The sequence below is a fragment of the Microtus pennsylvanicus genome, chromosome 8 (assembly GCF_037038515.1).
Source record: "Microtus pennsylvanicus isolate mMicPen1 chromosome 8, mMicPen1.hap1, whole genome shotgun sequence".
Classification (NCBI taxonomy): domain Eukaryota; kingdom Metazoa; phylum Chordata; class Mammalia; order Rodentia; family Cricetidae; genus Microtus; species Microtus pennsylvanicus.
The window spans coordinates 23,479,003-23,501,963 of NC_134586.1; the positions used below are offsets into that span (position 1 = coordinate 23,479,003).

Sequence of the window (22,961 nt, forward strand, 5' to 3'; positions counted from 1 at the left end):
ACAGGACATCACTGGCACTTGTTGGCCACCAAACAATTCCAGGTTCAGAGAGAGACCCTATCTCAAGAGAATAAGGAGGAGTCGTGGAGAAGGTGCACAGGTCACACTGACCCTCCACACACAGGCGTGACTGCGCACCCTCACCCCACACATGAATACACCACACACACTAATACAATTGAAAGTGAAACTCCACACACTGTAGCTCTCCAGCTTCCTGGGACGGCAATCCCACAGCCAGGCCACACCCCATCTCACCCGTGGAGTCAAGGATCTGAACAGCGAGTTGTCACCTGGGCAGACCAACAGGACTGCACATGGACCTAAAAGAATGAAGGGTCCCAGTCCTGCAGATCTCTTCTGACTCCACCCCCTCTCCTGCCTTGACTTAGAGTTGACGGGGAAACAAAACAGGTTTTGAAATCACCTGGGGATTTCTTGGGTGCAGGGTGGACAGGACAGGGAGGAGGGTTCTGGCCGCTGCTGCTAATGGTTTCAGGCGACAAAGACAGTCGAAGTGAAAGCGAAAGAGAAGCGGACTGAGATCTAGCAGGGGAAGAGAGCACAAGCGGCTAGCCAAGAGAGGGGAGCTCCAAAGAATCCTCTCTTCAGCCCCGGATCTGTAGCAAAGGAACCGTGGAGAAGGCAGCCAGCGAGGAAGAGCCTGAGAGCAGCCTCCATGGGCTCGGAGCCCAGCTGGTGTCTGCTGCTCTGTCTGGCTCTCTCTGGGGCAGCTGGGACTGGTGAGTGCGGAGGTCTGGCTCCGTGGTGGGGGAAGGAAGCCTTGAGCTAAGGGAGTCAGAACAACAGCTTCCTAGCCCAGCAGATGAGTGTGGCTTAACAAGACCACATGAGGAGCCAATTTGGAGAGGGGTACAGCTGAGAACTCCCAGAAGGAGTAGAGGGGCTTTCTCTGTGGAAAAGGCAGGGTGCCACCATTTCATCGGAGACAGCACTGCACCCTAGAAGGAGAAGGGGCTTCCCAGACTAAAGAATCACTGGGGAGGTGACTCTGGAGCAGGAGGCTAGAGGTCACAGCAATGGCAGAATGCAGAGGACTCTGGGCAGGTTGGGAAAATGGCTGTCAGCGTCCCTAGGAACAGCAAGAGCCCAGCCAGCTCCTCTCCCCCGTGGCAGGATTTGTTCCTTTTTGTTTTTGTTTTGTTTTACTGGGAACACCTTTCAAAAAATTTTTCCTTGTATTCCACAGTTGGACTGTAAAAATTTAAAAGCATAAATCCCCGACTCTGAGCAGGACAGATCCCGAACTTAAATAATTCCCTGAGTAGCTGCCTGAGTGGCAGGTGCCTCCCTAGAAGTTGGGTTTTGGATGAAATGGCACCAAGACAGCAGGACCCAGAGGTCCTTACCTGGGGATCAGCCCATGGTTTGGAAAGGGGTGGGCGGCAAATATGGAGGAAGAAGGTGTTCATCTCACTGTTCCTGCAGAGCCCCCCACAGCAGAGAGACCGTGGCAGCCCACTGACATAGTCTTGGACTGCTTCTTGGTGACAGAAGACAGGCATCGAGGGGCTTTTGCCAGCAAAGGGGACAGGGAGAGGGCCCTGCTTGTGCTGAAGCAGGTGCCAGTGCCGGATGATGGCTCCCTAGACGACATCACTGATTTCCAAGCCAGCACAGTGGACAAAGACGACCAGCCTGTTATCTTCGAGGCTTCAGGTAAAAGCCTTCTTCCTTCCTAGGATTCCTCCGTGGGGACAGCTCAGGTCCCTGTCATATCTACCCACCCCTGCTTCCCACCCGCCTAGAGGTGTCTGTCTAATATCACTTCTGTGACCACCCTTCTCCCCAGTGGACTTGGTACAGATCCCTCAGGCGGAGGCCTTGCTCCATGCAGACTGCAGCGGGAAGGTGGTAACCTGTGAGATCTCCCAGTACTTCCTCCATGCTAGACCAGAGGCCACTTCAGAGAGAGCAGCTTGGTTCATGAGCAACGTGCAGGTATCTAGAGGGGGACCCAGTGTCTCCATGGTGATGAAGACTCTAGAAGATGCTGAAACTGGAGCTGTCTGGCACCCTACACAGAACCTACCCCTGAGTCCCCAGGGTACGGTCAAGGTTGCAGGTGAGAAAATCAAAAGCAGCGGCACGAGATCTCCTTTTATGTTTTTATTACACTTTGCGTGTGTGTGTATGTGTGCGCGCGCGTGCGTGCATGCGTGCACATGCCACAGCCCATAGGTAGAGGTCAGAGAACAACTTGTGGGAGTTGGTTCTCCCCTTCCACCGTGCGGGTTCAGGGACTGAACTCTGTTCACTAGCCTTGGCAGCAAGCCCCTTTACCCACTGTGCCATCTCAGTGGCCCCAAGTTTCTTTCTTTTAGTTGTGAGAGCTGGGATAGAAGGAAGAAACAAAGTCTATAATCTATCACATAGGTCCTCTTGGGGTACCACAATATAGACTTTCATCTTTTCCTTCTAAAATATCCTGAGTCAGGCCGGGTGATGGTGGCGCACGCCTTTAATCCCAGCACTTGGGAGGCAGAGGCAGGCGGATCTCTGTGAGTTCGAGACCAGCCTGGTCTACAGAGCTAGTTCCAGGACAGGCTCCAAAGCCACAGAGAAACCCTATCTCGAAAAACCAAAAAAAAAAAAAAAAAAATATCCTGAGTCCCAAAACAGGGGACCCTGGGAGATTCCTACTTGATTAAGGGTCAAAATATAAAAACCATCAGGTATTTTCTCCAAAATGGAGATGACTTTTCTCTCACTGGGCTGTCATGGGGAAATGAGGTTCTTCTGTCTACACCTGTGGCCACCGCTCTCTTCTTTAGCCAAACACCTGTTTTCTCTCACTGAAAAGCCACACTGCTCTGGTTTCTCACAGCACTTTCAACAGAGCACAGGGAGACAGAATTTGTTCCCTACCTCTTATTAACAAAGCCCAGCCGGGCGGTGGTGGCACACGCCTTTAATCCCAGCACTCGGGAGGCAGAGGCAGGCGGATCTCTGTGAGTTCGAGGCCAGCCTGGTCTACAAGAGCTAGTTCCAGGACAGGAACCAAAAGCTACAGAGAAACCCTGTCTCGAAAAATCAAAAAAAACAAAGCCCAGCTCTAAGGGAGGAGCTTGGTCCTGCTTCAACTTGCTGGGCCATGCTTTGTTGACACCCAAGGGAGACTAGACAGATGGGGAGTGGATGGAGGTGGGTAAAGGGATGGGGGAGGGAGCGGAAGGAGAGGAGGGAGGAGAAGCTGGACGGGATGTAAAATAGTTGAAAAAATTTAATTAATAATGATAATAACCAGTTCTTGTCCTCTCCAATTTAGCGCCACCTACGAGGCGCAAAGAAGTTAGGAACATGGTAGCAGGTATCTGAAGAGTCCAGTTCAATATTTTGCCTCTAAAGGGAGACATCCAAATCCACAAAGGATGGAGATGTGGGGGAGCTCCTCTCCGATCCCTGGAAAGCCATAAGACATTAACCTTTATAATTACTTTGTCTGTGCTGAAGATTGAGCCTAGAGCCTTGTGCATGCTAAACAGCTACTCTGCGCTGGCCTACAGCTGCGACTCCTTTTTCAGTTTTATTGTGAAATGGGAACTCTCACCAAAGTGCCCAGGCAGGCCTTGAACTTATGATCCTGTTATGCCTCCTGAGTCACTGACAGTCCAAGTAGGCACTACCATTTCCACTGCCTCTACAGCCCTATCTAAATGAACCTTGACACATCAGAAAAGATGTCCAGCATTGACCACAGGTCTTGTGTGGCTCAGTGCTTCTCCCTTTTTGAGATGATTTAAACCTAAAAATAAAGCCACACTGTGGTGGTGCGTGACTGTAATCCCTAATCCCAGCACTCAGGAGGCAGAGGCAGGTGGATCTTTGAGGTCAGCCTGGTCTACAGAGCGAGTTCCAGGACAACTAGAGTTACACAGAGAAACTCTGTCTCCAAAATAAAAACAAAAACAACAACAACAAAAAAAAAAACAAAACCGACCAATAAGTGAAATAGCATAGACCCACACGGCCTTGACCAGTCTCACCAGATATTAATCTTGTCCCACTTCCTCTCTGCCTCTGCTAAAATAGACATTCTCCCCTTGAACTGACTAGACCATAGGGACCACAGCACTTCACCCCCAGATGTTCCTTCCCATGCACAGCTATAGCTTAGAGCTGAGAGTCATAGCCACCAAACAAGGATCCCAGAAGCGTATCAAGGCTGGGCAGTGCGCTACTCATAGTAACGAGGGATCCGGTACACATAGAACTTAACCGTATTTTAGTCACTGAAGAATTAAGTAGTAAAGCTGGTGGGGCTGTGTACACCTGCAGTCCTAGCACTGGGGACCTAAGCAGGAGGACCCAGAGTTCAGGCTCCCACGGGTGCCATGCTGCCCTGTCAGAGCCCCATTTATTTGCAGCTCCATTGGACAGGAAATGAACTCAATAGGTGCCACTGTTCGAGGCAGGGAGCTGGAGAAGCTGTCTGCCCACCGCTCAGAGGCCATGTGACCTGGGGAGGAAACAGTCCACAAGTCACCTTTTATTCTCTCCACAGTGGAGTTCCAGGTGACGTCAGAGACCCAAGCCCTGAATCGCCTGCTGGGGTCCCCTGTGACCTTGCACTGCAGTTTCTCCAGGGCACCCAGCCTGGACCTCACTGGGGTGGAGTGGCGGCTGCAGCACAAAGGCAGCGGGCAGCTGGTGTACAGCTGGAAGGCAGGGCAGGTGCAGGCTATGCGCAAGGGCGCAACGCTGGAGCCTGAGCAGCTGCATGCGGCTGGGGATGCCTCGCTCACCTTAGCCAACCTCACTCTGAAGGATGAGGGGACCTACATCTGCCAGATCACTACCTCTCTGTACCAAGCTCAGCAAATCATCCCCCTTGACATCCTAGGTAAGGCCTGCTGGCCTGGGTTATTCTGGGGAGAGGGGAAAGAGGGGTGCCTATGGGGAGTCTTTCCCAGACTAAAATCCAAACCCAGAGGGAATCTCCTGAGAAAAAGAATGCCATTCCCACAGCTCAAACACAGTCTTCATCCTGGAGGTACAGATGGCATCTGATAAGGAGTCCCCACTGAATGCCAAGCTAACTCCCCCAAGAAATAACTAGTCCTGAATCTTGCAGCCCTGGCTGGCCGGCTGTAATTTCAGTCCCTAGACCACTTCTGGAGGGGACCCTGCGGGTGTCTAGGCAGGGAAGCGAATCATGAAGAGGTAAGAATGAAAACTCAGTTCACACTGACTTTGTCAATTTGGGTCAGACTTGCAGAGGGTGACATCAACAAATTTAAACACGGTGTCATCTGGGAAGAGTTTCCTGGTGTGATACAATCCCCCGTAATTACATCAGAACTGTCACTTCTCCCAAGAAGATGGGTTCTAGAGATAGGCTACCTGTACTAGCTTAAAGGCCTAGAGAAGGCTCTGGCCTGGTCTGTCGTACAGGAAATGTAAAAGTCATTTGGGCTATTAGCCACCTCGACCTGGTTGCAGGAGCTTGGAGTTGTATAGCTCTGGCTATACAGAAACTGTAAGGGCCATTTAGACTATTAGGTATCTCTGGAGCTGGTTGTGGGAGCTTGGTGGAGCCTCTGGCCATAAGAGTCATTTAGACTACTAGTCTTGGTTGTAAGAACTTGATATGGCCTGGACCAACAGTTGACACAGATCACCAGGCTGTCACTCCTAATTCTCAGCTTTCTGGATGTCAGAACAGGATTTCCATCTTTCCCATTGGAAAGACAATCCTGTGTGCTTAACATTCCTGGCTTCTCTGGAGATCTGTGGGCTCAAGGAACTCCATGCTTTGCTCCCAATACTTCCTGAGGGGGCGGTAGTCAGTCAAGGGCAGGCAGAGGGAACAGTTCTCATCACAATGAGCAATCACTGCTTGCAGGGGTAATAAGGAGCAAACCAAGGAGGTTGCCTGTTGTGGCTCAGTGGTACAGCACTTGCTTGTACAAGACCCTAGGTGGAATTCCCAGCTCTATTTAAAAAAGGGGGGGGTGCTGGGCAGTGGTGGTGCATGCCTTTAATTCCAGTGCTTGGGATGCAGAGACAGGTGAGGTGATCTCTCTGAGTTCGAGGCCAGCCTGGTCTACAGAATGAGTTCCAGGACAGGCTCTAAAGCTAGAGAAACCCTGTCTGGGAGGTGGGGGTGGAAGGAATCATGCTGGCCTGTCATTGACTTTAAAGTTCCAGAAACGATTTCACTCATGACCCACATCCAGGTTGAGCCCCTGGAAGATGGAGATGTTTCTGTCTCCACAACCTACCTTCACTCTCAGAGGCTGCAGGCTCCTCCGTGGGCCCTGATCAGCCACCTCTACAATCTTTCTCCAGCTCCCCCCAAAGTACAACTGAACTTGGCAAACAAGGATCTGCCCCCCTCCCTGATCTGCAGTGCCGCTGGCTATTACCCTCTGGATGTGGTGGTGACATGGATTCGGGAGGAGCAGGGTGGAATTCCAGCCCAAGTCTCTGGGGCCTCCTTCTCCAGCATCAGGCAAAGCATGATGGGGACCTACAGCATCTCTTCCACCGTGACAGCTGAGCCCGGCCTGGCAGGCGCCACTTACATCTGCCAAGTTACCCACATCTCCCTGGAGGAGCCGCTGAGAGTCAGCATGAGGGTTTTACCCAACACAGGTATTGGGAGTGTCCTATCTCTTCCTCCACTTGAGACTCCCCTACTTCTGGGTCATCTTCAGTCTCGTGCAGATGCCCATGCTCTTTCCACCCTCACACTCTTGACTTACCTCTCCCAGAGTGGCAGCCACTATCGCTGCGAATCCCCAGTCTCCAAATAATAAGCTTGGGCTGGAGGGGCGCGTGCTGCTCCTTCCCACTAGGAGCTAGTTCAGCAAGAAGGGAGCCCTTATGACCAGAGCACAGCCCATGTGAACACCAGATTGTACAATAGCCTACAGAACTTAGGGAGCATGGCTATAGCCGAGGGCATATGAGAAAAGGAGCAAGAGACAATGATACTTCAAGGTAGTTACATCTGCACATTTACGTGACCAGACATTGGAAACTCAACTCTCTAGACTGTTTTTAATATTCCATGAGTTTGAGCGTTTTTCCTGCATAGAAGTGCACCATGTGCATGTGACGCTCATGGAGGCCAGAAGGGGGCATCAGATCCCCTCGGACTGGAGCTACAGATGGTTGTCAGCTACCATGTGGGGCTGGGAATGGAACCCCCAGTCCTCTGCAAGAGCAACAAGTGCTCTTAACTGCTTAGCCAACTCTCCACTCCCAATATTCTCAACTTTTAAGTATGATATCACACATTACACCTATTTAGTTTTGGAAATGGATCTTACTGTTATTCAGGCTGGCCTCAAACTCCTCTGCCCAAGCAATCCTCCTACTCAGCCTCCCAAATAACTGGGACTACAGATACCATCGCCACATCCAACACTTACAGATGATAAGCTGGTATTTGCAACACTGAGCAGTTTGCCCAAGGTTCTCCACCAGTAAATAGTGAAAGAGAAAATGTGACCAGCAGGCAAGCTGAATGCCCTTACAAGCTTACGCCCTATAATCTCAATGGACCACATGCTAGAACTTCATCCCAAAAGCCACAGAATGTTGCAGTTTTAAGCAGAAAAGGATATGAACCTCAAAATGAAAGTATTTGAGAGCCCAAGACATCATTTGGTTTCTCACCAGACTATGAGCTTTCCCAGAGCTCAGATTTTGTTAAGAGTTCACATTATTCCCAGCTATTTGCTGTTAGTCACTCAATCTCTTTTGTAAAACATTTTCAAATGTCTGAGGTGGAATGGGGGATTAGTGGTGTGTGTGTGCCCATAATCAGACTAGAAGCCTGCAGCAGGAGCCTAAGTTCAAAGCCAGTTTGGATGTCAGGGAGACCCTGTCTTAGAACAAATCCTGATGTGAAAAGAGGCAGAAAACAACACAAATCTGAGTCTTGAACAATGCAGGCCTGCAGCGTGCGTGGGCCCAGGGCTCCCGTGAAGATGCACAAGCACCCACAGCAGTGCTCGCTTCCTAAGGGGAGGGTGCTCCTTCTCACCCACAGAGCCAACAACAGTCTTTGGAGGCTTCTTTGCCACCGTTCTCTTCGTTCTTGCGCTGTTGTTTCTGAAACTCTGGAGACAGCAAGGTGAGTCTGTATATGAACCCCACTCCGAAGTACCTGCCCTCCCCCCGCACCAGAGTTGAAGCCCAAAGTGCCGGGTTCCAGGTATTTCCACTGTGTCCCCAATTCCTGCTTTTGGAAGTACCCCATTTGAAACCAATCTTCTTCTGTTTTCTCTGTTTCTGTGTCAAGATCTGCCATGACTATGAGGCACTCCAGGTAGCTGCTCTCTTGCTTCCAAGGAAAAAGCAGAGTACCAGTGTTCTAGCTACTGTGAGGACTCTGTGCTGAGCTGTGGGACTGAAAAAGGCCTGAAGGAGGCACCATGTGTGGGAGTGAGGTGCTGGTCTCTGCCTTCCTTCCCTGTCGAGAAGACCCTGGGCTGATCAAAAGGGAGGCAACAACAGGAGGGCAGACTTGTCTGAGTGGAGGCTAACACCACAGTCAAAGGGAGCAAGTGAAGGGAGAGGGGAAGAGGGCAGGGCCGGCCACTGCTCACAAACTCCTGACACTGTCCAAATAAATGCACTTTGTGTCTACACAGCCAAGCTTTTCTACTTTGTTGTCTTTCTCCATTGTCCCAACAGATCCCTGCACCCTCATTTCTTACTGCTCCAACTTGCAACTTCAAGGTGTGAAGCAGGGGCCCTCAGAGGCCTGCCAGGGCTACACCCCACTGTGGTATAATCAGAAATTAAGGTTTGGACCCTTCAGACAGTTGCCAGGGGTTTGTGATTCTTAGGTAACACTCCCTCAGCTGTAGGAGACGTTTCCTGTGTTCGTTTCTATGAGGTATGTTATGGATACACACAACTCAGCATATAAAAATTGTGGATTATGAAGTCTACTATCAAAAATACAGGCCAGGCGATGGTGGCGCACGCCTTTAATCCCAGCACTCGGGAGGCAGAGGCAGGCGGATCTCTGTGAGTTCGAGACCAGCCTGGTCTACAAGAGCTAGTTCCAGGACAGGCTCCAAAGCCACAGAGAAACCCTGTCTCGAAAAACCAAAAAAAAAAAAAAAAAAAAAAAAAAAATACAAAACAGGGATGCTGGAGAGATGGCTCAGTAGCTAAGATTGCTCTTCCAAAGGACCTGGACTTGGCTCTTGGCACCCACTTGGCAGCTCATAACCATCTATAGCTTATCCCAATACCCTCTTCTGACCTCCTTGGGCATCAGGCGCATGCATGTGGTACACAGACAAACATGCAAGAAAAGCAAGAATGCACACAAAATAAAAACAAATATATCTTTTAAAAAAAATCTGTGAGCCAGGCGGTGGTGGCGCACGCCTTTAATCCCAGCACTCGGGAGGCAGAGGCAGGTGGATCTCTGTGAGTTCGAGGACAGCCTGGTCTACAAGAGCTAGTTCCAGGACAGGAACCAAAAAGCTATGGAGAAACCCTGTCTCGAAAATCAAAAAAAAAAAATCTGTGTTTGTGCGTGCCTGGGTGTGTGTCTGTGCACCACATGCATGAAGAAGCCTGCAGAGGTTAGAAGAGTCGCTGGAGTCATCCACGGTTGCCAGCTGCCATGTGGATGCTGGAGAGAGAAGCCAGGTCCTCTGGAAGTCCTCTTCAGATGCATCTACTTTATTGTTTTATGTGTATAATCATTTTGTCTGCATGTATGTGTGTGCACCACCTGCATGCCTGGTACCAGAAGAGCATCAGCTCACCGGGGGCTGGAGTTACAGGTGGTTGTAAACCATCATGCGGGTGCGGGTGCTGAGAATCAAACGTGGGTTCTCTGCAAGAGGAACAAGTGTTCTTAACCCCAAGCCAACTCTCCTGCCCTAAACAGAATTTAAAAAACAAAACAGGGCTGGGCGGTGGTGGTGCACGCCTTTAATCCCAGCACTCGGGAGGCAGAGGCAGGCGGATCTCTATGAGTTCGAGACCAGCCTGGTCTACAAGAGCTAGTTCCAGGACAGGCTCCAAAACCACAGAGAAACTCTGTCTTGGAAAAAAAAAAAAAAAAAAAACAGGGGTGGTAGTATATGCATTTAATCCCAGCACATCAGGCAGATCTGAGTTTAAAGCCAGCCTGGTCTACAGAGTGATTTTTCAAGACAGCCACGGCTACACAGAGAAATCTTGTCTTGAAAAAAACAATAAAAATTCCCTGGGCTGACAGGCAATGTGCCTTTAATCCCAGCACTGGAGGGGTAGAAGTAGGCAGAGCTCTGTGAGTTTGAGACCAGCTTGCTCTACAGAGTGAGTTCCAGAATAGCCAGAGTTGTGATACAGAGAAACCCTGCTTCAAAAAGAAAAAAACGAAGAGAAAAGAAGAGAAAAAAGAAAAAGAAAAAAAATTCCTGGGCTTAGAGCCACAGAGCAATGTCTTAAGGTGCTGGAGGGGCTGGAGAGACTACTACTTCACAGAGCACTGGCTGCTCTTGGAGAGGTTTGCTTCCCAGCACCTACATGGTGGCTCGCAATCATGTGTAAATCCATGGGATCCAATGCCCTCTTCTGGGTGCCAGGCACACGTGGTGTAAATAAATAGATGCATGCAGGCAAACGCGCACATGCTTACAATAAACAGGAATCGGTCCTAAGGCGAGCTTGCTATTTCAGAAGACCTTAGTCTGGAGAATGCATTTAAGAGACAAGCACAGTGGTGCACACTGGAAACCCCTGTCCTGAAACACTAAAAATAAATAAATAAAAATTAATTAGAAGGGAGGAGCAAACTATGCATGAGGACGAGAAAAAGGAGGTAAGGGCTGGAAGCCTCATCTAGGCACAACCCGTAAAAGACGATAAGCAGGTGGAGGCAGCCGGGGGAGGCCTGAGAAAGCCTGCAGTTGTTTGCCAGTGTGAGTGCCCACTCCGCTTCCTGTCATCACTTCCTCTCACCAGCACCTGCACAGGCTGGGCTGCTTCATGTACGAAGGCTAAGAACACAGACCACTTCCTCTGCCAACACAGAGACTTTAATTTCCAGGAAGACCGAAGAACACACACCAGGCAGCCCTTCTGGCCTACAGCCAACCTAGGATGACACCCTCTTCTCCCCTCCCAGGCACAACAACCCAAACAACAACCAAAATGATGTTGTGGAAGGAATTTGTATTTTTCGCCGTCATTGAGAATACATGAAATTGGTAGATATGTCACATGCCTTTGGTGGAAATACAACTCTTACTACTCTATACATAAACTATGAGACTGGGTTAGGAAAAAGACAGAGGCAATGACAGACACAATGGAAAGAAACCCCACATCGTCTCATGACAAACCAAAGAAGGGGATGTGGGAAGCTTGGCTTCACTGGCTGCAAAGTCCCAGGGTTAGAGGCATAATTGCTCATGCACACGGGTGGTGGGAGCAAAGAGACTGCAAAGACACAGAAGAGGGCTCGGGGTGGGGTGAGAAAGAAAGTAAAAGGCTAATACCCCAAAAGAACAAAACCAGCTACACCTGGTAAGCCTTAGCGGGACAGAAACCCAGGAATGAATTCCCGTGCTAGGACTGGGTGGGCCAACCGGGTAAATTTGCTCCAGGCTCGGAGTACATCGAGGACAGTGTCGGTTCTTCTCCAGCGATGACCCCCCCTGCACTAGGCAAAGAGAAGCCCAGAGGATAGTGGAGAGCTTCGGGGGGACGTTGGGAGAGTACACTGACTGCTTTCTTCAGCTCTTCAGTCCCGCCCTGAGGCAGGACGAAGGAAATGTGGGAAATGGGCAAAGGGAAAGAAGGATGGTTTTGCAGAGTGAAATGCTGCTGCGTGGAAAGGGGGCACGCGGGCTGGCACGGCCCCAGCCTCCTCCTGCTTGTGGCCCAGAGGACAGAAGTAATAAAGTCCTGAGAGCACCCCCTCCTGCACTCCCCCCTAGCACCTGGGTTTATGGCATGCGCATCCTCTGTGAGGCTCAGCAGCAGCTCCCATCCTCAGGTTTCAGCCTCTATTCGCACAGGGCATGCAAGGGGAGTGGAGGAGAGGAGGCAATGCAGAATTCAGACGGGGGAGGATGGTTCCAGAGAAGATACTGAAGGAGGAGAAGCAGACAGCTCCAGATGCGAGGCCCCATGCTGGCACAGCAGTGCACAGCACGCCTGTCACGGGCACAGTGCACAGCACACCTGTCACAGGCTCAGTGCACAGCACACCTGTCACAGGCTCAGTGCACAGCACACCTGTCACAGGCGCAGTGCACAGCACACCTGTCACGGGCACAGTGCACAGCACACCTGTCACAGGCGCAGTGCACAGCACACCTGTCACGGGCACAGTGCACAGCACACCTGTCACAGGCTCAGTGCACAGCACACCTGTCACGGGCGCAGTGCACAGCACACCTGTCACAGGCTCAGTGCACAGCACACCTGTCACGGGCTCAGTGCACAGCACACCCGTCACGGGCTCAGTGCACAGCACACCCGTCACGGGCACAGTGCGCAGCACACCTGTCACGGGCACAGTGCGCAGCACACCTGTCACGGGCTCAGTGCACAGCACACCTGTCACAGGCACAGTGCGCAGCACACCTGTCACGGGCTCAGTGCACAGCACACCTGTCACAGGCTCAGTGCACAGCACACTTGTCACAGGCTCAGTGCACAGCACGCCTGTCACAGGCTCAGTGCACAGCACACTTGTCACAGGCTCAGTGCACAGCACACCTGTCACAGGCTCAGTGCACAGCACACTTGTCACGGGCGCAGTGCGCAGCACACCTGTCACGGGCACAGTGCACAGCACACCTGTCACAGGCTCAGTGCACAGCACACCCGTCACGGGCTCAGTGCACAGCACACCTGTCACAGGCTAGCACCCCTCCCATCCAAGACTGAGCTGCGGGCTTTGCTGGAAAGGCCTTCCTGCCACATCCCTATGTCAGGCAAAAATGAGAGAAAGGTGTGGAGAAAGGGGTTCTGTGGGAGCCTGGGAGTCTCACCATTTCACACCCAGTTCCCATTATCAACAGCAAGGGAGGCTGAACTTCAATAATGAGATGGCAAGAAGCATGTTCTCAAAGCTGATTGGAATCATTTGGTGCCCTCATGAGCAACACAGAACAGTTCAGAAAAGATGAAGAGACAGCGGCTCCTCCTAGACAGAAGCATGTGGGATGGCTTCTAGGAAGATGTAAGAGTCTCCTGCTGTTTTTATAATCAGTGAGTACTTGTTTTCTAAGCCCACAGAGAACAATGTCTAAGGCTGTAAAGTTCCCCAAAGACACAGAACATCTTACACTGACAGACAAGCAGTAACTACAAAATTCCAGTTTGACTTCTGTCTTTACACAGACCTCTGGGACCCGAGACCGGCCTGGTATGAAGGAAAGATTCCAGGGTAGTGGTTACCAACTATTATATAAAACAGGCAGCAAGTCATTACTTCCCAAGTAGTCTGGGTCCCTCGTGCTGAAGGCCAGCCTAGCTGGAGACAAACACCCTTCTCCTTCCCTCAACCATGCCAGCTTCTCAGACACCCTGGCCACAGCACTTTTAAGCTCTGGGGTGAGGAGGGGGTGCCAGCTGTTGCTCTTTGGGTAGTGACGTCATGACCGGCCACGCGCAGCATTTCTGGTGTGAAGGAAGAGTGCAAACGGTTGCAACAGAAAAGGAGGCATGGGTGACGGAGAAGCCTGGGCTAGAATGGAGACAGGCAGATGAAGGAGTTGGCTGAGAGAGCAGACAGGAAGAAAAAGACATGAACTTGGATGGCAATGGAGAACAGGGACGGGATGGCACATTCTCAAGTAAAAAAGTAGACTGGACACAGGAATCAGGAAGTCCCAGACGAAGAAGAAAAAAGAGACAGGAGAAAACAAGAGGGCAAGTTACATCACGTTACTAGACAACCAGATCTCTCAGTTACAGGCAACCCAGTCCCAAGGTCTCCCTGGGACACAGGCAGAGACAAACAGCACAGCCACACTTCTCAGCAGAAGGGGCCATCTTCCCACAATTCTTTGAAGGGGGAGGCTTGTCCGTCAAGGAATCTCCTTGTCTTTGCCCTCCCTCCCCCCACCAACCAGGCGATGATCCCACAGCAGCGGTCTCCATACCTCAGTCAGAGCAGCCCCACTCCCCAGCAGGCAGGCAGGCAGACACAGGCAGGGCTGGGAGAAGACTCCAGGACCTTCCCACCTCTTCACCCCATGGCAACCTCAGGGATACTTACTTACAATAACGACCACGATGATGGCACAGATAGCTCCCAGCATGATCATCATCTGAGGAGACATGACAGAGCATGAGCCCTTGGACTCAGGAAGGAAGAAGGGAACAGGACTGGAGACGAGAAGACATCCACAGGCTTCTGCTTCTCCCAGGCTCATAAAGACAGAGCACAGACACTCAGCCTTGTTTCTGCTTAGCTCCCGATGCCTGTTCATTCTTTCTTGGAATTCCAATGGAAAGGCAAATTTTGTGAAGTGTTGGCTACGTCTACAGACATTGTAATACATGTACTGAGCCAGGGTGTTGCTGTTGGGGGTCTGAAGAAGAGCCAGGCGAGAATTTCTGGAAAAAAAGCTACTTCACTAGCCTAATTCTAAATTCCTCTACACAGGGCTTTCTCTGTGGTTCTGAATACTCTAGCCTACCCTGGTGGCCAATACAGGCAATGCATATCAAGGAGGTGTGCAGACCTCAGAGGGAAAAGCAGGAGAGGGCAGGGAGGCGCACCTTGCAGTTTTTCCACCAGTACTTCCTTTTCAGCTTGGCAGCACTGCTCTCAAACTGTGACGCTCCGGCCTGCAAGGCGTCAGCTCGGTCATCCAACTCTGACAGCTTCTGGTCCCTCTCTAGGACCTTGTCCACATTCACACGCATGATGTCCACCACCTGAGGGGGTGCAGGAACAGAGCTTCTGAGATTTCCCTACTAGAGACAGAGGAAATGAGCAATGCCCGGGAGATCACAAGCCAAGGCCTGTGAGTCCAAGGACTGTTTGGCCCTGTATAGAAGAGAACAGATGAGACGATGCTTTCTGTTCCCGAGATTCCCGGTTTAGAAACTCTCAAGGATTGGCCAGGTACCTACCTCCTCCACTTGTGCCTGGGTTTGCTGTAGTCGTCTATTACTGGTCAAATTAGGAGGAGGACCAGGAGGACCTCCACCTGGGGCAGCCCCTTCTGTTCCTTCAGCGGGTGGCTGAGCTGGAGCAGACCTGTGGAGAGAAGCAAACAGTACAGTGACTGAGACAAGGAGAGACTCACAGGCATCGGCACGTACCGCCAAGCAAAGCGTGAATGCAAACAGAGAACTGTTTAGCTCCTCTGCAATCCCAAGAGCTGAGATACAGCCTAGAGACACGGGGCAGAGGACGAAAGATCTCCTGCCATTCGGATGAGGGTCACAGTGCCATTAAGAGATCTTGATTGGGGCTACCCTGTGATGTAAACTCAGGCACATCCTCTGGCAAATGGCCATAGGGACAAACACGCCAGCCTTGACCTAAATGGAATTTGCCTGGCCATTAGAAGTTCTTCCCATGAAATAAAACAGGAAAACCCAAGCCAGAAGAGAAAAGATTTGTAGAAAAGACTAAACTGTGAGGACAGCTGTGCTCTGGTTGGAGTGTGACAGGGGCAAGCTTGTGGGGGGTCGGCCACAGTTAGGTTTTCTACTATAATTGGTGCATGCCAGCTGCTGTAAAAACAATCTGGAGACTCACCAAAGGCAATGTCTGCATAGACGGAGTGAGTCAGGGATATTTGCGTTATTTTTGGCAGAGAGAAGACAGGGGTTTCATTTAAATTGAATCTGGGGTTTAAAGCAATTACATTAATTGTTCCAAGAGCACAGACCCAAAGTAAAAACGCTAGAAATACTCTTCCCTGCACATGCAGCACTGTCATCCCGTCCTTCTTCAGACTCAGCAGAGTCTCAGGGTGCTGCCTTGGGCCCGGGTCTGGAGAGAAAGCTTGAAGTGCACTACTGCGCAGCATGTGAGGACGAGCCCCTCTTCCCGCACTGACGGCCAAGAGCACTCATGGCCTTGGAGGGAATGGTTCTGAGTGGGCTTGGTCTTGTCTTTGGTTTTGGTTTTTGGTTGATTGGATTTTTTTCTTTTCTTATGTATTTATTATTTAAACAAATTTAGAGGCAGGTATTTCCTGTTCCCTAGCTGTCCCAGAACTCTCTCTGTAGACCAGCCTAGCCTAAAACCGAGATCCACCTGCCTCTGCCTCTGCCTCCCGAGTGCCAGGGTTAAAGGAGTGCGTCCACATGTGTAGTAAGTGCGAGGTCTTTAAGATAAGCTTGTCTCTGACACTCACCAGCTAACAAGTTCCCAAAATCAAACCTACAAAAGGAGATTTTTTTTCCCTGCCATGTGGAGGCTTCACAAGCAAGGTAAAGAGAGATATCTAAAATTTGATGGAGAATAGAAATTTCCTAAACTCCATAAAACATCCTTGCCAGAGAAGTCCAAGAATAAATAAGGTAGAAGTTAAGCCATCATGAAGTTGCCAAAAAAGTAAATTCCTTGATTAATCACAATAGAATTAATACCTTGAATCTCCTTTTCCATAAGTAAGTAACTTTCTTCTAGACAAGATGCTCTCACCCCTAGAGAGGCCATATTCAGATTACATTGGCTTCTTCCACTTAAAGAGTCACTTTCCCATGTCCTCCCTAGACACTGAGGAAGGAAAGGAAGATGCAGAGCCGCGGGAGCCACAAGGCTTGCGCTGCTATTGAGCGAGCTAAGCAATCTAGTTCTAGACTGAGGGCAGGGATTCCAATGAGTTGGTAGCAGCTAGTGTTGGAAGGAGTCCAGGATGGTGGCACCAATGACAAGACTAAGGTCAGAGACCTCGTGATTCCTGGTAGCCGTCATGTTTTCCCTTCCTCCTCCAGCCTCACACACGAAACCACCTGGAGCAAGTCGGCTACAAAGGGCCCCTCCCCAAATAAAGTAGCTTGTCAAAAATGCACAAAATGTTAAAACCACAAAACCCAAAAAGAAAGAATGGGATGACTGTGAGCTTTTAAAGGGCTCACTTCACTTACTACTTGTTAGGAGCTGGAAACACTCCACATTAACCTACCCAGGGAGTTATAATCCTTATGTAATACAAGTCAATCCTTTTTTTTTTTATCATCAAAAGAAGCAACACAAACCGAGTGGCGCACACCTTTAATCCCAGCACTTGGGAGGCAGGGGCAGGCAGATCTCTGAGTTCAAGGCTAGCCTGGTCTATAGAGGGAGTTCTGGGACAGCCAGGGTTACACAGAGAAACCTGGTCTGGAAAAGCCAAACAAGGGAGGGATGGAGAAAGGGAGAGGGAGAGAGAGGGAGGGAGAGAGGGAAAATGTAAGCACACACACACACACACACACACACACACACAAATACATCTAGCACCAGGCAAGCGATCCAGGCAATGAATAGAAAGGAAATCCTTCATTATGTGTATGTGATCATGAAGGGAGTTCTTAATTTATCTAGCCACAGATCTTCAGAAGACGGTGATGCTGAACACAACTGGAGATGAACTATGTGTTTTGGATGAAATGAAGAATTCACTGGCCTCCCTAATTCTCCTCCAGTACTTGGCTAGGGCTTGATCACTGGAAAGCACCTTAGCATAAACGGCTGCATCTCTTGCCACTGTCCCCTGAGACTTTCTGAGCGGCTCACAAGGCGCCACAGAACTAGCAAGTAAGTTTCTGCAGCTTTGCTCGCAGCCATGGAGCAGGTACATCACACTTTTTTGGGTGAGGGGCATGCAGAAACCCAGAGACTGCAGGCAACCCGAGTTACTAAGGATGGGTGCACCAATAAGTCTTCTCAGAGGCAGATTCTGTCAAACAAGAAGGGTCTCCCAGTTCCCTGCCCATTATCTATACCTCCCCCAATTCTTCCCCTTTGGGCTTCCACGATACAAAGACGAGAGGAGAGGATGCAATGAACGTGGGACCCCCGCGCCCCTGCCCTGCAGAGGAGTGCCGACTGCAGTTGGTGCGGGATGGAGCGCTGCCCGCATCCCGGGGTGGCCCGGTCTGGGGGCGGCGCGAGCTGGTGGTTCCCGGCGTCGCTGCAGCTGCTGCAATGCGCCATTTTCCGTCCCGCAGAGTTGGACACTGCGGAGGGAGAGTCCGTAAGGAGGTGTCGAGGACCCTAGACCAGAGTCAACTCACATTTTTCTGATAGAGGAAGTGGAGGTCCGTCCCTCTCTGGAGAATGCAACGAGACAGACAGGGAGCCGCTGCGGATGAAGCAGACGGAACTGCGGAGCTCCGCCTCACACGCGCTACCCGGAACTCTAACTGCTGTGGAACTTACTGCAGGTGCGGTGCCGACTCCGGGCTTTATTAGCGATGACCACGCCTCTCGGGTGACGTTGACATCTCTAGATCCAATCCATGCGGGGCATGTCCTCCCAGCCCCGCCCCTGCAGCTACACCAATCACAGTTTTCCTCTCATTCATTGCTCCTCCTTCACCGGCCAGTACAACGGTGGTCGTTTAACGTCCAGATCAGACTCAGCGCTTGAGTTAGGCGGTTTGTGGCGCCTGCCAACCAATCGCTGAGCCGGAGGCTCCTGCCACTCTTACTGCTCCCGCCCACAGCACCTGGCGAAAGGAAACCCAGGTGACATGGACCCTGGAATCCTCCGGGCTGCGGTGGCTCAGCATGGGTGCAAATTCATGGCGCCTCCGCTAGACGGCCTTCCTGCCACCCTCTCCGCTTGAGAACGTAAAGCCAAATGCTTTTGTTTTGTTTTTTTAATATAGCATCTCCTAAATGAATTTCGTCCTAAACTGCACCGTCTAGGTTACCACAGCGACTTAGTTAACCCAACCCAGAAACTAGACTTCCCAGTTTTGGGGTTTAATTGGCTGGTTTTGTTTGTTTTGTTTTCTCATGCCTTTTTTAAAAAACTTTTTTTCTCATTTATTTTTACTTTATGGTACAAATTTTTGCCTGCATGTATGCTTGCCTAGTGCCCTTGGAGACCAGAAGAGGACTTCCCTGAAACTTGAATTACAGATGGTTTTGTGCGCATGTGGGTGCCTGAGTGCTGAGATCTAAACCCTCTGCAAAAGCAGTATGTTTTCAACCACTGAGCCGTCTCTCTGCAGCTCCAGCCCTTCCTCTACACCACCTCCAAAAACTCATTAAGGAGTAGATTTTTCATTTGTGGGGAGGGGTCTGTGAGGAGGTTTATCTATCCTGGCTGTCCTGGAACTGGCTTTGTAGGCTGGCCTCGAATTCACCGAGGTCCATCTGCCTCTGCTTCTCAAGTACTGGAATTTAAGGTGTCCACCATTAGCTCCTGGGCTGATTTTTCTTTCTTACTATTTAAAAAATTTTTCTTATTTCTTCCAATAGTATCCCTTTCCTAGACATCAATTGTAAAACTCAACATTATTTTATGCCTCACATCTTAAAAAGCAGTTATACTTGTGATTTTTTTTTTCTTTTTGTTTTTTCTAGACAAGGTTTCTCTGTAGCTTTGGAGTCTGTCCTGGAACTCACTCTGTAGACCAGGCTGGCTTCGAACTCACAGAGATCCACCTGCCTCTATCTCCGGAGTGTTAGGATTAAAGAAAGGCATGCACCATCACCGCCCAGTGTGATGCATTTTCTTAGCCCTGGAATTTTTAATTTACATTTATTGAAAGCTTGGATTTGTCTGCAGTGTAAATTTTTATCTCACCCTTGGGCATTCATACAAAGGAAAATGGAAAATAATAACATAATAATGGAACACCTACAACTTCACATTCAGAGGCTTTTTTATTTATTTATTTTTTTAAAGAGGCTTGTGTAGTCCAGGATGGCTTGGAATATGATATGTAACCAAGAATGACATTGAAATTCTGGTCCTCCCTACTTCCACTTTCTGAGTGTTGGGATTACGGACGGACACGTACCACCTTCCTTGCCAGAGTGTTTGGGTCACACTCAGTTTCTTTTACACACCAGCAAATCACTCTGCCAACTGAGCCACGGCCCCACCCCCAAGCCCAGTTCTCAGCAATTTATAGTTTCCCCTTGGGTGGATGTTCACATGGTAAGTCTTTAGTGGTGCAGCATTTCCCAAGCGGCTAAAGATAGCCCTCCTCTCCCTCTGGAATGTTCTTTCAAGCCTCTGGCATCCATTTTCCAAGGTTTAGTGCTCTTGAGCAGGTATGACAAACACAGTGTGGTTACTACCTAAGAGCTACAGCAAAGCACCCCAGTTTAATAGATGCCAAAGAGCCAAAAGAAAGAAAGGAAAGGGGGACACGCTAGGCTCAAGCCTGTGCCCAGTCTTGTTATCAGGGTACCTATCTAAATACCATAATCACTATGCGTGGCATTTATTTTTCTTTTTTAAAATTCTTACTTTAAATCCTATTTTTGGTTTGTTTTTCGAGACAGGGTTTCTCTGGCTGTTTTCAAGCTCAGAGATTCAATTCCTCTGCATCCAGAGTGCTGGAATTAAAGGTGTTCGCCACCATGCCTGGCTTTTAGATCTTTTCGCCTCAGGCAGGCTGTGACTGAGTTTGGTTTTCTGAGCTGGATCAAACGATGCTCCGGCTTCAGCCTGCCCAGTGCTGGGATGACACTGAACGTCTTCTTAAAATGATGCTCTTGAGCTGACAAGAAAGTCAACATGGTCTCAAGACCAACACGAGCAAAAGCTGATGATCCTCCAAGAGGCAGCTGAACATGGAGCACGGCGGCCTCGTGGGTGCCACTGTACCATAAGAAACAACACGAAGGTCTTTCTCAAAGTTAGAAGTCTAATAGCAAGTCCCTGTGTGAGGCAGGAACCCCTACGTTGGCAACTAAGAGGTTTTAAAGAGATGCCACTCAAGTGTTCTGCAAATGAAATTATTGGCAAACTAGGTGCCCGTTTAAGCTCTCTCTCTCTCTCTCTCTCTCTCTCTCTCTCTCTCTCTCTTTCTCTCTCCCTCTCTCCCTCTCTCCCTCTCCCTCTCTCTCTGCCTCTTCTTGTCCTTTTGAATATCTGAATTCATAACCTCGAACTGTTTTTAATACTTTTGCCTGAAATCCTTGTTTTAGTCACTTTTGAAAGCTTTAGCGCTCCTCTTCCTAAAACCAACATGGCAAGAATTTCCAAGTGCTCTGGGGTTGACAAGCACCCAGCACCAGAAGGAGCAACACACACCTCCCTGGTGAGCTCCCTTGCAATAGAGGCCTTGGGGAATTTCCACAGAGACAGTTCCAAGAGAAATAAACTGTGGTCAGATACTTAAAACAAATCAGGGAAGAAATGCCAAGAATCAGGGAGGCAGACACAGGAATTAAGGAAATTAAAAATATCATGCCAAGCAGTTCAATGTCTGAGTAATAAAGGATCTAAAAAGGAGAAAACAGGATATATGAGAAAAGAAAATGAATGGCTATGGATTTAATTATAAAATAAATGCAACAAAAACTTTCAGAATTAAATGAGATTTTCAGACTAAATAGTGGCTTCTAGCTACCACAGTGAAAGAAAAATAATCATACCAAAGACACATCTTTCTGTAATCTCAGAACAAGGGAGGAAAACAGAGGGTCTTAAAATCTTTCTTTTTTTTAATATTTTACATATGAAGAGCAGGGGGTTTTTTATATTTATTTATTATGTATACAATATTCTGTCTGTATGTCTGCAGGCCAGAAGAGGGCACCAGACGTCATTACAGATGGTTGTGAGCCACCATGTGGTTGCCGGGAATTGAACTCAGGACCTTTGGAAGAACAGGCAATGCTCTTAACCACTGAGCCATCTCTCCAGCCCCTTAAAATCTTTCAAAAGGGGAATACAAATGGAACAGAAAAGAAAATGGCACCCCAACATGGCAGTGGCTCTTTTAAAAGCAACAATTTCCAAGGGCTGGAGAGATGCTCAACAGGTAAGAGCTGCTCTTTCAGAGGATGCAGATTAGTTCCCAACACCCACATGGTGCCTCACAACCATCTGCAACTCCAGTTTCAGGGGATCTGACACCCTCTTTTGGCCTTACAGGTACTGCACACGCATGCACATACATACACAGAAGCAAACATGCCCACACATATACATAAAATAAATACTTTTACCTGGGCAAAATGATTATTAGCCTAGAATTCTATAACATCTCAAGTATTGATGAAAATGAGAGGAAACGGGCTGGAGTCATATCCCTGTAATATCACCACATAGGAGAGAATGGATAAGAGAATCACTTGAGGCCAGAAGATCAAATCAGCACCACCTGCCCTGACTAGATTAGGAGGAAGTACACCCTATGATGAACAGTTCCCAGGCAAGTATCTGACAGCTTAGATATTTGAAAGCTGTTTTGGTGGTTTTCTAAAGCCATTACAAAACACTATGACCAAGGCAACTTATAAAAGAAAGCATTTAATGTTTGGGCTGTGGTGTAAAAGATATGTTACATTGTTTGTGTTGTGAAATACTGCTTTAACTACGTAAAGGTGTGTTACATTTGCTTAACTATGTAAAGATGTGTTACATTTGTTTAATTCTGTAAAGATGTTACTGTTTTATCTTGCCTGCATAAGGAACCTAATTGGTCTAATAAAAAGCTGAATGGCCAGTACTTAGGCAGAGGAGGCATAGGCAGGGCTGGCCAGCAGAGAGAATAAGTAAGAGGAGGAATCCAGGCTCCAGAGAGTGAAGAAAGAACGAGTAATAAGCCAGGGGTCAGTCAGGCAACTGCCAGACAGAGAGACATGGAAGAAGCCAGAAAAGTAAGACATACAGAATGAAAGAAAGTTTAAAAAAATCCCAATGGCAAAACATAGTGGAAACAGAATAAAGTAAGTTATACGAGCTAGTGGGACAAGCATAAGACTGAACATTCAGAGTTCGAGACCAGCCTGGTCTACAAGAGCTAGTTCCAGGACAGGGTCCAAAACCACAGAGAAACCCTGTCTTGAAAAACCAAAAAAAAAAAAAAAGGAC

General features: G+C 49.2%; 3 protein-coding genes across 3 annotated transcripts; 1 reads left to right on the top strand and 2 right to left on the bottom strand.

Annotated features, from left to right (window-relative positions):
• Positions 1 to 244: 244 nt before the first annotated feature.
• Positions 245 to 8,622, top strand: Tapbpl (TAP binding protein like). The gene is made up of 7 exons (XM_075982720.1): positions 245 to 743; positions 1,450 to 1,680; positions 1,814 to 2,086; positions 4,526 to 4,864; positions 6,313 to 6,618; positions 8,024 to 8,107; positions 8,276 to 8,622. Exons 1-7 carry the CDS (start codon positions 680 to 682, stop codon positions 8,284 to 8,286), a joined length of 1,308 nt encoding a protein of 435 aa, XP_075838835.1. The 5' UTR covers positions 245 to 679; the 3' UTR covers positions 8,287 to 8,622.
• Positions 8,623 to 11,989: 3,367 nt separating this feature from the next.
• Positions 11,990 to 13,010, bottom strand: LOC142855307 (uncharacterized). Its single transcript, XM_075981854.1, has 4 exons — positions 12,990 to 13,010; positions 12,580 to 12,859; positions 12,364 to 12,498; positions 11,990 to 12,282 (listed from the first exon to the last, which is right to left on the bottom strand). The coding sequence occupies exons 1-4, from the start codon at positions 13,008 to 13,010 to the stop codon at positions 11,990 to 11,992; spliced, it is 729 nt and encodes a 242-aa protein (XP_075837969.1).
• Positions 12,676 to 18,355, bottom strand: Vamp1 (vesicle associated membrane protein 1). Its single transcript, XM_075982724.1, has 6 exons — positions 18,190 to 18,355; positions 15,085 to 15,211; positions 14,728 to 14,886; positions 14,222 to 14,273; positions 12,850 to 13,809; positions 12,676 to 12,795 (listed from the first exon to the last, which is right to left on the bottom strand). Coding segments are annotated over exons 1-5 (357 nt in total). The 5' UTR covers positions 18,192 to 18,355; the 3' UTR covers positions 12,676 to 12,795; positions 12,850 to 13,792.
• Between the last annotated feature and the right edge of the window lie 4,606 nt (positions 18,356 to 22,961).